Source organism: Homarus americanus, unplaced genomic scaffold (genome assembly GCF_018991925.1).
Source record: "Homarus americanus isolate GMGI-L3 unplaced genomic scaffold, GMGI_Hamer_2.0 scaffold32583, whole genome shotgun sequence".
Taxonomy (NCBI): domain Eukaryota; kingdom Metazoa; phylum Arthropoda; class Malacostraca; order Decapoda; family Nephropidae; genus Homarus; species Homarus americanus.
The window spans coordinates 4,759,855-4,777,388 of NW_024713129.1; the positions used below are offsets into that span (position 1 = coordinate 4,759,855).

At 42.6% G+C, this 17,534-nt stretch overlaps 1 protein-coding gene across 3 annotated transcripts in view; it reads right to left on the reverse strand.

Moving 5' to 3' along the window:
* LOC121866348 overlaps positions 1-17,534 on the reverse strand; it is a 56,028-nt gene that overhangs the window by 5,860 nt on the left and 32,634 nt on the right. For 2 of the 3 annotated variants that reach the window (XM_042365976.1, XM_042365970.1), the window contains exon 6: positions 2,823-3,035. The exons of the other annotated variant lie outside the window; for it this stretch is intronic. In XM_042365976.1, the coding sequence (XP_042221910.1) occupies positions 2,823-3,035 (213 nt within the window). The remainder of the gene's footprint in view (positions 1-2,822; positions 3,036-17,534) is intronic. 3 annotated transcript variants of the gene reach the window in all.

Sequence of the window (17,534 nt, forward strand, 5' to 3'; positions counted from 1 at the left end):
CAGGGGTTAGGTTCCAAGGAATGGGGCGAATTGGCAAAACCGCGAATAGCAACTTACAGTAAGATCTTGTATTTCGCAAGCAATATAGACTGGAAAAATTGCGCCAAATGCAAATACATAAACTAATGAGAAAAATAACAACATAGACTGGCCACTCTACATCAACCTCTGATTTTCCCATGTATAACGTCCAAATGATGCAAATTCTGCCTTTATTGACCTGATTGTGCTTTCCGGAAACTAGTTTTTAGGCCTTCCTCAAGTAACTTAATCACACGCTGCTTATCCTGCATCGAGTACTTGGCAAACTTAACTCCCTTACGATAGTCCCGCTTCTCCTTTTCCTTATTTGGCCGCTTAGGTGGATCTGTCCCACCCCCACCAGCACCAGTCGGACCCCCAGTAGAGGTAGAGGCCATTATCTTGACTCGACAGGTGATAGCACCACCCAAAAAAAACACACAATAGCAGCCCGGGCGGTCGCTAGGATGGCGCGGGATACAATGCAATAGTTGCGTTCTTGTAAACCTCTTTTATGTTCACCACCGGCAATTTGATCACCAAAACGCTTCTTGGAAACATTCTTCTTACCTTGTCTTTCCATATTTATCACTAATACTACAATATTGGAGAAAACAGCAAAAATCACGAAGCAATCAACAAAAACTGTGCGATTCAACTGATAACGTGATGTAAACAGAGAGCGCTGGTGTAAACCGTTATTAGTCTTCACGGTGAAACATTCTTTTTACTTATTCTTTTCATACAGTATTTATGGGTAACAGCTAAATTTGAAAAAAAAAAAAAAAAAACTAAATTTACCGAGTACCTCTCAAAAAGCGCTTCACAAACAAAAGACACAAATCAATTGAACATGTGATGTCGAATGTGAACTGTAAACACTGCATAACACCACGCCACGCTTAAAACGTTGAGGATGGAATCAAAACATTGAGGATGGAATCGTGTATAGCCAACATTCGCATGCAAAAGTTCGCGTTCCCCTATTCATCAATCGCGCTACAACCAATTGGCGTTGACAAAACACGAGTTGTAGCAGAAATGACTGTAACTGGTATGAGGGCTGTGACGTCATTCAAGACAGTGGCCAGCATTCAGCTTGCTGGATCTCGTGAAATTCACGATATTTTACGCCAAATATAGGACTTGGTTACATAGGTAGTGCTCGCGAAATGAAATCATACGAAATATGAGATCTTACTGTATACTATCTTAGTGCATGACTGTATACAGTACCTATACTGTGTATGAGAGACTCAAATCACCAATACTTCTATCCTTCATACAGTATATGGAAGTTTGGAGCTTGATGGAGTGTACTGTACAGTAGGCTGAAATCTGGTTACTGAAGCACAGGGAGATCATCAGGATCACTGTTGGAAGAGGGTGATGCAGTGGTGGAGAGGCGGGTGGGTGGAATGGTGGGTGGTGGAGAGGCGGGTGGTGAGGTGGGTGGTGGAGAGGTGGGTGGTAGGGAGATGGGTGGTGGGGTGGCACGTGGTAGGGAGATGGGTGGTGGGGTGGCGGGTGGTGGGGTGGCACGTGGTGGGGAGGCGGGTGGTGGAGTGGTGGCAGCAGTTGACTGAGTGGTTGTTTCCTCTTGGCTTTGAGGTCTCTAAATTTATCACTCAACTAGCATCACTAGCACTGATACTAGGCAATCCTTTAGGGGCCAATTCACAAAGAAACACAAAGTTTTGAGTACAACACAAGAAATGCTGCATAGCAGGCAATGGTTGAGTGCAAACAAAGAGAGAGGAGATGGTGCGGGTGCATAGGGTGACTCGTTGCGCTGCAGGAGAGGCTTGTATGCTAACCACCATTTGCTTACCGCGAATAGTTGAAATAGCGAATTGCAAACCCGCGAATAGTAAGGGTTTACTGTACTCCTTTTTTAACCAGAATTTATTTATTTTATTCATTTATTTATTTTTATATTTAATTTCTTTGGGGGGGGGGGGTTAAAACACTCAACCACAACGATCATTTTTTTCCATAAATTTGGCTACCCTTGGGAGAAAACCTGGAGGACAAAACCATCATGTCATTCCAAGAGGAAATAACCTGGAATTCCCCAAATCACTTACCGTAGGCTAAAGTCATTACTATATCAGAATGAAACCTGGGATCTGGGATTTCACCCTTTGGGTTTGTCTGACTCTACATGAGTTGCCCAATTAGTGCATCCAAACTAATCCTTTCCAACCCATCCCTTTCCTTATTATCAGTTCCCTTCTTCCACTAAACACGTTTCTTTTAACCGACAATTACAACCTGTCTGTCTCTCATCAACACTTACTAGCCGTCTCTCTTCCACCAAGCCTTACTGCCCCCCTCTTTCTTCCACTTAAACCAAACACTAGTCACTCTCCTACCAACAATTCCCCATTATCATCTAGCATTTGGCCCCCATCTACCACCACTTCTCATCTATCCTCCTTTACTTCAATACCTTCTCATTACACCTACCATCTGGTCCTCTCCCACCAACACTTTTCCATTACACCTACCATCTGGTCCTCTCCCACCAACACTTTGCCATTACACCTACCATCTGGTCCTCTCTCACCAACACTTTTCCATTACAACTTACCATCTGGTCCTCTCCCACCAACACTTTGCCATTACAACTTACCATCTGGTCCTCTCCCACCAACACTTTGCCATTACAACTTACCATCTGGTCCTCTCCCACCAACACTTTGCCATTACACCTACCATCTGGTCCTCTCCCACCAACACTTTTCCATTACAACTTACCATCTGGTCCTCTCTCACCAACCCTATCCCATTACACTTACCATTTGTCCCTTTTCCACCACCACAGTTTGTTCTTCACCAACATTACTGATGACAACAACTCTCTGGTCAGTTTCCTCCATGGACAAGTCTTGCTGATGCTGATCAACAGGGAGGTGGGGGTTGAAACACTGTTCAGCTGAATGATGGTTTCTTTCACTGTGTTCTGACTCCCTACCAGGGGTCTGCTGCTGGTGCTCTTCCCAAGGCACAGCCTGCAGTAAATATATATTTATTAGGTTTCATCATCATCATTCTATGGCCATTTTGGGTTGGCCACAGTTACCTGATGACAATTCTTCATGCTGCCCAGTCTCTTTCGTCAGTTTCCTAACTCTAATGTCATTTCTTAAGCCTCTCCCCATGTCATTCTTGGCCTACCCCAGGCTCTCTCCTCCCCTCCACATTTAGGCTTAGACACCTCATGACACTATTGGTCTTATCTATTATCTCCACATGCCAAAACCATCTCAGTCTGCCTTTGCGCAAAACTTTGTCAATACAGTACGTACTGTACTCTCAATACCCAGCCACTCTCTTAGCACTGAACAAGGCCTCCTATCATTTAGTGTCACATTACATAATCACCTCACCATTCTCATTTAAGCCTAATAATTGTATGTTATTCTCTTTAACTGCCCACATTTCACTGTCATACAACATTGCAATTCTCACTCCAGCTGCATAAATTCTTCCTTTCACTCGGAGGGAAGGTCTTCTTGCCATCAATAAAGGTAGCAGCTACCTAAACTTCCTCCAGCCACTTCTGACTCTTACAATTAAAAGCAGGCTTCAGCACCCCTTTTGGCATTGATCATGTCACCTACATAACAGAACTCATTGACACAGTCCAGGGATATATCCCCAATGCCGAGTTTCTCCAGCCTTGCTGTGTACATACAGAACACTTAATCCCTTCACTATGGGGATGCTACTTTTAATATTTTATTTGGCTGATGCCAGATGATTTTATTCAGCACATATGGAAGCTTGTACACAAGGGGTTAGTAGGCTATCTCCACTGACCCCTTCACTAAGGAGATGCCACTTTTTTATAATTTATTTGTCTTACACCAAACGATTTAAATTAGCAGAGGGGAGCCCATACACAAGGGGTTAAAGTCAGCAGCATTCTACAGTCTGCCATCTACTCCACTACACCTCTATGTGCCCACTTTTCACACTCATTGCACATTACATGTACTGAGTTGCTGCTGACACCTTTCTTGCAAACAGCACATGGCTATTTTCCATTTTCCACTAAGGGTCCCTCATTCACACCACTAATTAATACTTTCGTTTTTGCCACATTCACTCTCAGGCTATTACCTCTGTTCCATCCTTCAATTTCTTAAATTTTTCCACTGCCTCTTCAATAGTAAAGTAATCTCCCTATTAGACGGAATAAATGGTGCGGAGCACTTCCGGGATTGAGAGATTTCTGGGTAACGCTCCTATTTTGTAAGTTTCAACAGTCTGGACTCCTATTACAGCAGGTTTAAATTCACCTAGACTTAAATAACAAAAATGCAGAATGATAAACTAAACAATTACAAAATTCGTTTGCTATAGGGTAAGCAATGCTTATCTTGCTTCTTAGGAATACATGCCACAGTAAATAAGTTAATAATATCTTAGTAAAAAGATGATATTACAGTACTTGGTAATGGTCACACAAAACCATGATTCAATGTTACACTTGTTAGCGTATCAAGCATTCCAAAACTTAAAGAGTCTCTCTCCTACTACACTATCCTTTCCTATTTCTCAAGCTTTTGTTACTATCTTTTTCCTTTTTGGCTACCTCAGACACCACATGTTACAGATACCTTTGCTATTCTAGATTACAATAATACCTTCAGGGGCAGATCCAAGATTCTTTGAAGACAGGGTCAAAAAACTTACAACACTACAGTGAGTCCCCACTGAACATTAATCCTTTAAACGAATCCACACTATAACGAAAACAAGTTTTTACTACCCATTTGGGGATTAATGAAAGAATGTTCTACTATTACGAATGGTAAGTTATCTCCACCTTTCTGCTTTCTCACCACCAGATCTACTACCTCTATTATCACCACCTAAATCATAATTCCACGTTCCTCCCTCCCTTCTACACACTATGTCTCACCGACATTCTGCCCCTCTCACTCATTCTACTATGACTGCCATTCATGATAGTTACAATATTGGACAGTATTGTATTTTGCTTACGGAACGTCCATCCAGCGCGCCCCGGTTGAAGTTCCGGAACATCCATCCAGTGCACCCCGGTTGATGTTCCGGAACGTCCATCCAGCGCGCCCAGGTTGACGTTCCGGAACATCTATCCAACGCATCCCGGTTGACATTCCAGAACGCGTGCCTTCCATTGTTTGAATACCCAGCGCGGGTTATCAGGTTCCAGCATGACTATTTGGTAGTCACACCAATCGCAGGGTAACATGAGTGGACTCAGTGCGGTTAGAAGGCAATTAGCCTGTCGCCATGGAGAGTCGTCCGTCTCACGCTCGGTCGCCTCGAGGCATCAGGGAAGCACCACTGCTTCGCACCACCACCACCACCACCACCTCCTCCCCTACGCACCACTCCTAATTCCACGCTCGACCACAGGGAAGCTTCCTGAATGTGATTACCTACTTTTGGTTGTTTCATTTTCATTGTTTGTCCATTTTATCATGTTGTATCAAAGTAATATTGCTAAAAGTAGTGTACTGTAGTTGTATTGTGGTGTAGTATTACTGGAAAACAATGGTATGATTATGTTATAAATGTATTTATTTGTGGAATTATTATTCCAATAATTATTTATGTGCATTACTTGCTGTACCAAACACAAACACATCCAGACAGCCTGGCGACAGACTGAGTGTGTGACACCAAGCACCTTTTATGAAAAGTAATGCAAATAAAATAAATTCTAAATTAATTGTTTATAAGAAATAAATATTATGATCAGTAAATATAAGCATTATTGGCCATCTCGGGCACAAAGGCAAGCGGAAAATTACCCCTAAGTGCGCAGTGACCGCGAGCGCTCGCCATAAAAGAAAACTTTTCCTTTATTTCCCTCATCACTGAGGTGCCACGGGAGTTTCTAGAGGGACAATATATAGTTTTTCTTACGTCTTTTTTATTATGTTATCATTTATAAAGGTTAAAAATTATTTTTAGAAAAGTTGATATTTTCTCGTTTTACCCCGCGTGGGGGGTACGGCCGGCACCACCCTAGCCTGGGGCAGAGGGGTTAAACAAATTTGTATGCATGATGCTTCGTACCTCCGCCAACTTCTTTTGTTTACACAAAGTCGAGAGGGTAATGGTCACTCCCCCACACACGCACACCACACGCCTATACCTCTATACAGTACTGTATATTTCTCTCTCTCCAAGTATGAGGAAAGAAGGTAAGAGAAATAATTAAAGAAATTTTAATAAAGAAAGAACAGAATATGATTGATTGAAAGTAGAAAAAGAAATAATAAATATAATTACAAAATAAAGCAAAGAAGGCATCTAAATAAATATAAAATAAAGGAATAAATAAAACTCAGTTGTGAGTTTGTTGATTCGCAGCTAATATTGTGTGGCCGTAGTATTGTGGTGAATGTGATCTTCCATGTGTATTTCAAGTGTAGTGTTATTTCATCATCGCACTCACTCTGCAATTGGCTGAAGGGACAGAAAAATATTTGTAACTCTGATTGGGTGACCTTTGTCAGCTGATGTGGCATAATACAGTGATCCCTACGTTAACGAGCGCCTCGGTTAACGACATTTCGGTTAACGAATTACCGTATCATAAGATTCTTCACTTCGGTTAACGAAAAAATTTCGGTTAATGAATTCCTTACAAATTTTTCCCAACATGTTTTCGCCTGCATTTGGCTGCTCACCAGCTGTAGTATTAGTCTGTCAATACAGTAATCGGTTTTAGGGCTTATATTCCTTACCATTTTAGTAAATATCAAGAAGGTTGTACTATTCAATAATTTTAAAAGTTTTATATTAAATTTTTTAGTCATTTTAACAATTATTGAAGATAATTGAAGTACGGTACAGGAAACTACTTTTTTGCACGCCAAACAGCCACTCAACACACCAAGCTTGGCGTCAGTTTGTTTATCGGTTCAGAGGAAGGAACATCTTGTTTGAGACTCTTCAACATAAATGCTTTTTTTTCTGTGTTTCCAGTCAAATTATTAGCCATTTTGAAATATATTTTACATATTGATAATATATAGTGCAGTGTTGATTTAAAGAAAATAATCTTGAATTACACCAAGTGAACTAAAATTTTATGGGTGAAATGGCGGCATGGGGTGACTTCTCTTCCACCCAAATGCCTTCTCTTCTCCCTTCTCCTCCAGCCCCATTCTAATTCCCATCATCATCATCATCAACCAGGAGCCTTCTTCATGCACACCTCAAAGAAAGTATACTTTACTGCAGGGGTTTTCAAACTATGGGTCCCGACCCTTCAGTGGGTCGCGAAATAAATAAAATGGGTCGCGAAAATAAATAAGAAAAAAAAATAAAATGGGTCGCAAAAATAAACAAGAAAATAAAAATAAATGCACCATAATTTAGGCTTGGTTATTGTAATGTACACTCCACAGTCTAGGAAGCGACTGCAAGGAGAGCATTTCCTGATTCTTTCTTTACCTCTCATGTCATCCGTTTTGTCGATGCTAAATAAAGGAAAATTGTGAACAGTGTTTGTCTTTGATTTACTCATTTCATATCATTACACTTAGGTTTAATGGGTCGCAATTCAAATTGTTGTTCTGGCTGTGGGTCGCAGTAAAAAAAGTTTGAAAAACACTGCTTTACTGCATTTATTTTTAGTTTGTACGTAATTTTCGGTGAGCTGGAACCAATTACCCAAAAACCCATTGAAACAATGGTTTCGGTTAACGAATTTTTCGGTTAACGAGCAACCATCTGGAACGAATTGTGCTCGTTAACCAAGGGACCACTGTACAGTCTTTAGCCACGACTGCCTTGGGCTACGACAATCGTAAGTTTGTTTTCAGCATGCAAACGTAAGTTTTCACTTAGCCCCCACTAAGATTTTGAACTATGTGAGCTATCGCGGCAGACTTAAGTCAGATGTTAGTGCATTCCTGCCCTGGAATTTACTATGGCGCAATAGCTCATCTGGGATTGAGCGTGGGATTTGGGGGGAAAAATTAATTATTTTTCAATAATTTTTTAGTAACCCGGCACTAAATGAACCTAAATTAGATGGGAATTACAGTATTGTATGGTGAAATTGCAAGTTGTTGATATAAAGTGATAACAGGCTGACAAGCACAGGAAGTGGTGATTTGTCCTCTCCTTCCCTCCCCTCTCCAGCTACGCACACAAACATGGTTTTGTATCTTAATATTGTATAGTTCATACTTTATTCCGATAATTCAATCATCTTAATCAATTTCATAATATATTTCTATAATAATAATCGACTCTTCGGAACCACATGGTTACCGGTATATCAAATTCATTCCTAATTCAAATTGCTTAATTCACAAAAAAAAAAAAATTAAACCAAAATCTGAATTGTAATGATCCAAATAAACAAGGGTACAGTGTAACACTCTTACTAAAAAACCACCACCATGAACACTCACCACCACCACTCACCACCAACAGTCAACACCACCACCAACACTCCCCTCCTGCTCCCCCATTCCCCTTCTACGATTGCATACTGACTACTGCAGACATAAAAACTGTTTTTATTATCATTATGTTTTTGACCTTAAGATAATTATTTCTTGTATTTTTTTGCACATTCTGTAAGAACAATTCTGTGCACATATAACAAAGCAAAATTTTTTTTATAAAATACTTGAAATTATGAGTTAAAAATAATAATAACACAGCTTCACCTGTCAGAGGAGAGGTAAGGCAAAGTAGCTACAGTGACATCTAACCTGGCGACCTGCCAATTGCGCGTGCGCACGCATGCACGCACGAACACACGCGCACACACACACATGCACACACACACGCACACACACAGAGCAGGATATAAAACTTGTTTCAGGTCTTCAGGGGCTCAGGAATGGAACTTATTTTTCCCCATAAGTTATTAAGATCAATACAGTATATGATCGAGCAGCATGATGACCACACACCTACAACTGGCTAATGGAGATATGAAAGGCCTGGCGAAAGGCATCAAGCTAGAGTGGTAAAGTGAGACATTCTGCAAGTAGTACTTCCTTCTATTTAGTATGACAGGTAATTTCTTTAAAACACAATGACACAATATATAAATACACTTGGACATTGTTCAAAGTGGACAGATAGTAGTATGGTAGTGAAGGAAACACGGCTAAGAGATGGAGCTTTATTCCTGACATTTCGTCACTTGACTCATTCCTTTGAAAAAGTCTTGTGATGAGACATCAGGAATAAAGCTTCATCTCTTCACTATCATACTACCATAAATACTGTACACTTATAGATCCATAAACAGACTGATAATGCTAAAATAAAGAGAGATAAAAAGGAAATTAACCACTTCACTAAATGTATGGCAATGCCACTTTTAACATTTTGTTTTGCTAATGCCAGATGATTTTATTCAGCACAGGAAGAGCCCCATAAATAAGGGGTTAAGATGAAGTTGAACTACACAGACATTCTCTACCAAGCTGCCTGAAACCTAATCATCACCACCCCCATTTTACAGTATAATTTTCCATGCTTGCATGGGTTAGCCATGTATCTGACGGCTTGGTGTTCCAGTTACCAGCAGGCAAATTTGAAGCAAGTTTTACAGCTGGAAGTCCCTGGGCACAAACTCATGACTTTAAGACAGGAGAGGAGCACTGTATCCACTAAGCTGCTACACTCCAATAAAAGTTAAAGTTAACTGTTATTTGGCACTGGGGTGGGGAGGGTAATATAGGGTGCTAGTTAACAGCATGCCCTTACAAATCATGGATATTTAATTCACAGCTTCGATTATTCGCGGACGACACCCTGGATGTACCAATGAATGTCTGCGGGTAGTTTTAACCCTTTGGCTGCGGGAGGTTGCCCTAAGCTGAATAAAATGGTCTGGCGGTAGCCAGAATAAAATGGCAAGTGTGGGAAACTCAGCGAAAGGGATAAAGTTGGCAGCATGTTTGCGGTTGGGACTGGGAGGACGTGAGTTTTGTAGCGTCCCGCAAGGTGTCTTTCTTGCCCCGGGAGGTTGGCCCACGCACTCACTCCGCCTCAGTCGACCAGGATGTGCAGAACATCGTCCAGGTGCCCGTCAAGCAGGAGGAAGTGGTGCAAGAGGAGCTCTTGGGCCATGCTGGGCAAGAACTGACTCAGGAAGAGCTGGCCAAGCTTGTCGAGGAGCAGCGTTGTGAGGATGAAGAGGAAGAAGAAGGTGAAGTGGAGGAGGTGCCCACCTTAACCGTCATGGGCCTCAGCAGCTGCTTGCTAGCTAGTAGGGCACTGGTGGACATGTTTTTCGACATCGATCCCTCTATCGAAAGATCAGTCAACTTCAAGAGAGGAATGGAGAAGCTCCTGCTTCCTTACAAGGAAATAGTGAAGGAACTCAAGCACCAGGTTGCCCAGCCTCCACTCACCATGTTTTCCTGCCTTCATCCACTCCAAGCCCTACACCTTCTAAACCTGCAAGAGAGCCTCAGTCTCCTGTTCATGTTCCTTCTGTTTGTGCACCTCTTCTTCCGACATGGACAACCCTCCTCCTGCCACCTCCAGCTCTGGCCTCCTCTTCCGAGGCAGATGAGGAGTACTTGTAACTTCCCTGCCTTCATCATCATCATCATTCACCATGACATTCATCAGTGGCAGGGGAGTGAGGAACGGTCTCTACACAAGCAGCCAGCATGCAATGGTCAGTGTTAATCTGTTTTTTACAACAAGGTTGTCAATTGTTGTTTGTGGGAATATTAATTCATTCACTCTAGTAATGATACAATGTTTCTTATTATGTTATCATCGGAAAATACATGGTTTATATAATTTGTTTATCACTGTGCCCATCACCGTTTTCAAATTAGACTACAAGATATTTCTCCCACACGTACGCCTGGCAACGGGAGCGAGTAAGGGATTGAGTGACCGCTAGCTTGCGCTTTGGCTGCTGTTCTAACTCTCCTCACTCCCTGCCATATTTCACTGGATTTACTGTTATTATTAGAATAGCAATTGATAGTGATTAATCATGGCACTGTAGCTAGGTTAGACTTGTCACTGTAACCACTATGCTACTGGGCCAAGCTGTGAGGTGTTATGGTTGTTTTTCAACTCGTATTTTTGGGTAGATATACGTAACTACTGTATCTTCACTTATTTTTACTGTTACATGCACACACCATTCTACATAAATATTGTGAAAAAAGTAAAAGAAATAATTGTCCAAAGGGCAAACACATAAAGGGAATATACATTTCTTTGCACACAAGTTAGCTGGCTTAGTGAGGGAGCGGTAGGGAGGCGCGGCATGTGGGGAAGGGAGCGTTGCTAGGGTATTGGCAGAGGAAGCGTCCCAGCTGGTCTCCGTTACTATGTTGAAGCAGGGAATGTATGCAAATGGCGACTGTGTTAAACTTTCATTTGATTTTTATTTACTGGTTTGACAATACTGTATTTTTTTTTTGTAACTTATATATTGGTATTATTTTTATTTATTCCTCACATTTACGGGAACAGTACATATTATTTTAAGAAAACTATGGCTACAGGAGGGAAATACACAGTACTCACTGCTAAAATGGGGGATGTGTCTTATATGCTGTAAGATACGGTACTGTATTTTTCGTGTTTTTATATCATTATTTATCTTTTTTATACATTTAGTACATTCGCTGGAAGATACAGACAATTGTTTATTTTCAGACACGTGGTCCCCCCCATTTAGTCTGGATCTTTGAGGGTTCACTGTACTTAAAAAAAATATAGAAATAAAAAAATAAAATAACTAAATAAATAAAAAAAAATAAAAAAAATTAAAAATCGTACATATGAAAAATATACTCCCCCTCCTGGTCAGCAAATGATGTTCGCGAATTTGGCAATTTGCTACCATGTTGAGACCCAAACCCCCGCATATTTTCGGGCATGGTACTTACTAAGCAAGTACAGTCTGCTGTAGTGCAGTATTTTTATTTCTTAAAGTTTTTATGCCATATAATATTGTATGTGATATTTAATCTAATATGGGTAGTCACTTAGCATAGTACATTACCAAATAAAAATTTACTTAAATCTACAAATTTACAGTACTGGACATAAGTACTGTTAAGAGAATATATTGACAGATTCATTGTGGTAATTACATCCATGGTGAGGCAACAGCTTAATTCATATGCTGCTTAGAAGGCGAAAATCAAATAGTGCAAGGCATAAAACATAAATAATAAATGGCAAAGAACTTTCATAAAAAATATTTAAATGTAAATAGATAAAACTCAAAGCTTGCATACAAAGTCAGCTTCCTCCACAAAGGAGAGGACTTCCCCTTCCAAACTACCCTCCCAGCACTAAGGAGAGACCCCCGGCACGCCACCATGAGGTGTCGGCCAGTCAATGAGATGCTGGCGACAAGCAAAGGCCTCACAGGCCAAGGACTCAAGATAAGCAAGAGCATCTGTTGTTGAATGTATCTTCTGGAAGCCAGAATGATATGGTGTAGATTGATAAAATCTTTTTCTCTTCTATTTTTAATTTCTTTTTACTCTTATTTTTTCGCCCCCTAGGCCCCGTTGTGGGTCGATGATTGTGCCCGGGTGGGCTATTCCCTGTAAAAAAAATAAAAATAAAATAAATAAAAAATACTAATTGCCAGTTGTTCGTCTTTTCAAACAGCTTGCAGATACAGGAGACCAGGGCTATGAGGCAATATTCCAGAGGGTGAAGACCCTCTTTTCAGTCTTCTTGAAAGGCAGGACAGTAGCCTCCCGCCATCAGGACGGGAAGGCACCCTCTTGCCAGCTTCAATAGAAAGGTCTGTGCCTCAACTTCAAGGTGTCGTAGCATTAAAAATGGAATATCATCAGGTCCCTGGTGATGTATCTCCAGTGAGTGAGAGGGCAGTTCTCATTTCTTTCATTGAGAACATGATGTTGCATGTCTCACCACTTCTCATTCCAAAATCCAGGACCTGTGACTCCTCTACTCCACACACGCGCATAAACTCTGAGGATCAAGCTGCCATAGAAGACACCCCTGAAAATGCTGTGGCAAAAAGCTCAGCAATTTCTTGAGGGGTGGCAACTGAGCTGCTATCATTAGCCGTGAGAACTGGGGAAGGATTAAATGAAAACTTGTCTGCTATTTGCTGCACATGTTTCAATACCTGGGACAAGGGGTTTTTTCCTCTAGAGAGGAGACACATGAGGAAAAAGATTGGTGATGTACATGTAACCCCTACGCCCCGGGCTAGGGTGCCGCTGGCCATACCCCCATGCGGGGTAAATCAAGAAAAAAACTTTTCCAAAATTAATTTTTAACCTTTTTAAATGATAAAACAATAAAAAAAAGTAAGAAAAACTATATATTGACCCTCTGGAGACTTCCCTGGGGCCACAGTGGCGAGGGAGATAAAGGGACAGTGTTGTTTTGATGGAGCGCTCATGGTCACTACGCACTTAGCGGCCATTTTCTGCTTGCCTTTGTGTCCGGGATGGCCAGTCATGCATATATTTACTGATCATAATAATTATTGCCTATAAATAATTCATTTAGAATTTATTTTATTTGCAATATTTTTCATAAAAAGTGCTTGGCGACACATGCAGTCGGTCGCCAGGTTGAGGGACGACTCTCCGTGGTGACAGACTAATGCGTACTAACTGCACTGAGCCCACCCACGCTACCCTGTGTGTGGTGTGACTACCAAATAGTCATGCTGGAACCTAATAACCCGCACTGGGCATTCAAACAATGGCACGAAAATGCGTGCTTTCTGGAACGTCAACCGGGGCGCCCTAGATGAACGTTCCAGAATGTCAACCGGGGCGCCCTAGATGAACGCTCCAGAATGTTAAACGGGGCGCCCTAGATGAACGTTCCAGAATGTCAACTGGGGCGCCCTAGATGAACGTTCCGGAATGTCAACCGGGGCGCCCTAGATGAACGTTCCAGAATGTCAACCGGGGCGCCCTAGATGAACGTTCCGGAATGTCAACCGGGGCGCCCTAGATGAACGTTCCGGAATGTCAACCGGGGCACCCCAGATGAACGTTCCAGAATGTCAACCGGGGCGCCCTAGATGAACGTTCCGGAACGTCAACCGGGGCGCCCTAGATGAACGTTCCAGAATGTTAAACGGGGCGCCCTAGATGAACGTTCCAGAATGTCAACCGGGGCGCCCTAGATGAACGTTCCGGAATGTCAACCGGGGCGTAGGGGTTAATGCTTGATGAGCTTGGCATCTAGCATGTTTGTATTCCACATGATAAATTTCTGTCCTATGGCACCGGTAGTGACCACCAAGGAACATGTCAGCGATCTACACGACCAGAGGTTCGAGAAATGAAACAGTGACCAACGCATAAGAGGAGGGTGGCTAAGTATTCAACCATTTCATCTGCAGAAGGAAATTCTTCAATGCACCTTTCTACCTTCACTAGTTCCTTGAACAAGTCCCAGTCCGATTTGTCTAACCTCGAACGGGGAACTCGTGGCCGGGAGAACTTCCAGGAAAGAATGTAGAGTCTGCTGAGCACAATGATAGATCTATGGCTGTAGTCGTGTTGGTCTGGACATGATAATGGGTGATATCACCAGTATTTAATATGCCCAGATCCATCTCTTCAATGATCAAAATTATCAAGCCACCCTCTAGGGCCTAGAGGGTTGGCCTTCCATTAAAATTACCCAGGATAAGATAAGGAGAAGGAAGTTGAAGAATTAATGAAATCAAATCCTCCCTGGCAATTGGTGTACTGGGAGGGAGGTAAATGGAGCATAGGGTAAAAGTATGTTGGATATGAATCTTGCAAGTTGTCACTTGAAATGGGGAAGGGATGGATAATGGGTACACCACACTTGTCCAAGACAAGGATGGCTGTGCCCCCATGATGTGTCTGGGCTGAATTTTGAAGAGAGTAAAAAGCCAAATAACCTTTGGGAGGGGGATGATCATAGGCACTTAACATTATCTCCTGGAGACAAATGCATATAGGGGAGAATTTGCTATGGAGCAACTGGAACTCCTCTGAGGTGGCTTGTAAGCCTTGACAATTCCATTGGATGATGGTAGCCATGATTATTGGGAATCTAAGTAGGGGTACACAAGTGTGTGGCCCCCAAGAGGCAGTTAGGCACAGGCTTAGTTTGGTTGTTGGAGCCTGGAGGATGAACCGGGAGTGTACCACTCTGTGCAGCTCCTCCAATCCACCTGCTGAGGGGAGGGGGGGGAGCACAGGGCCGGATTCAGGAGTGGGCAAAGTGGGCAGCTGCCCAGGGGCCTCCACATATTACAATATTTTATATATTTGTTTATTCATTTGGATTATTTTTATTTTCATTCTTTAAAATTCATGTTTATCTATTCCATCACATAAAACTATGTTCAGCAAAAAGCGTGACAGAAATTAGGCTAGCGACTCCTTGAAATTCATGAATACCTGGTTTTCCTATGAACCGTATATTTTTTATGAATGCTATTGTTTGTGTTGCGAATAATATATTTAGAATTCCACAAACATATATTGTGGAATGTTCTAATTTCCTCAATATAACTGCATATGGCTTCAAAATTCTCCAAAGAAGTGTTCAAATTTCAAAATTTTCCCGGGGGGCTTACAGCGCCCCCTGGAACTCCCAGATGTTTAGGCTCGCTTCACTCACCACCCCACCCTCTTGGGTAGTTATAATGAGGGGAGCCTCCACAAAGAGGCTGCCCATGGGCCTCCACAGGTCTAAATCCGGCACTGGGGGGGCATCTTGAGTAGGGCTGGGCCAATCTGTCCTGCCCCAGGGTTGAAAGATATGTCTGTGACTGTGGCCACAGATGACCTAGACATAGACCCATCCAATGTTCCCACACCAGAGTTAACCCCTGGAGATGGCTCCCCAGATGGAAGATCAGTTGAGGTGACCCCTGTGCTAGGGGCCCCAGCTGCCAGTCTAATTTTAGTTGGGATCTCGTCACCGGAGGCATCCGGAAGAAGATCAGAAGATCAGTCGGCATCTCTGGAGAGGAGGCGCCAGCCTGAGCTGACATCTGTTGAAGTGTCTGGGACTTAGAATTGGGTTCTGAAGTTGGCAAAGGGGTCTCACTTCCTTCGCAACAGTCAGACGATTCCATCATCGAGACCTTGACCGGAGATTTGTCCATATCCAGAGACTTTGCAGACCCTTGATAGCGTTTCGCTGAAATTTTTTGAGTACCAGGATGGCAGGTGGAGGAAAGGTGAGGAGTAGCAGATGTACTTGCCTCATCCATATGGACAATGTCACAAAAAAAAAATTGCTGAGCCTTGTGTTGGGACAGAACCTGTGCATACAAATCCCCATGATTTGGGACTGATTTCCGTGCTGTGCTTCTGGCTTCAGCAAAGTGCACTTTGTCTCTCGTGTGGATATGGAGTATCTCTCTCTCTTGAGTCGGAACTGGTCACATTCACTAGAAGAGGCTGGGTGCACCACACTACAGTGAAAACAGCAGACTGGACCCAGACATTTCTGACCCTCATGGGCCTTACCACAGTTAACACATACTGCAGGAATACCCTGCTGTAACTTACGACAAGTGCAGCTGACATGGTCGTGCATCTGACAATGGAAGACTCGTCTAGGGTTTGGGATGTATGGTTTCACTTTAAGGGAGATCCAGGCAACCTTGATAGAGGTTGGAAGTTCAAAGCAGTCAAAAATCAATAACAGAGATGGTGTAGGGTTAAGAACACCATTTTCTTTCTTGCGGAACCTATTCACTTTCACCACCTTTTGGACTTGGAGCTCCTCTAGAAGCTTCTCCTCTGAGTACCGGAGTAGCTCTTTCTTCAGATAATACCACCCCTTGACACTGGTTAAAGGTGGCATGAGAAGTACAGGAGACTGAGGCACCAGGTACCTCAGACAGGGTACGGAGTTGAGTCGAGCTAGGTTAGGTTAGGTTACTATTGAACTGTGAACATTAAAAATGTCCAGGTCCATTACAGACTGGCCTTCCATAGCATGGAGCACAATATATTTTGCAAAATCTACCTTTTTGAGCACACCTGGTAAGATTTCACAGATACTGTAGAATCATTATGGAGAGTATCATGGTCAATGGGCCTCCTGCGGCTCTTATACCTGGGCATTTGTCAGGGCCCAGAGCCACTTTTTTTGTCTGATAGAGCTGCAATGTAGTAATTAACCCTTAGGCCCCGGGTGGCGTTCCAGAACGTCCGCCTATTTTTCCACCATTTTTTTTATCTATTTTTTTTAAGTTGATTTTTTTCACGATTTAACTCCACAGGGGTGAGGGGGGGTTACTGCCAGCAGCATCCTAGCCCGGGGCTTAAGGGTTAAAGATCCAAAGAAGGGTCCAGGGACGGGTCAATGCCAGAGATATGACCCTGGTGACCCCAGGGGGACTGAACCATAGAAGTGTCAGGACCACTGATGCCCGCTTGACCTTAGCCACACTGTAACCAGCCGATTGACTTATTGGGCCCAACCAAGCCACCCGTCTAGCTGAAATAAAGGACCAATGAGGTGTGTTGCTATTCACAGGGTGT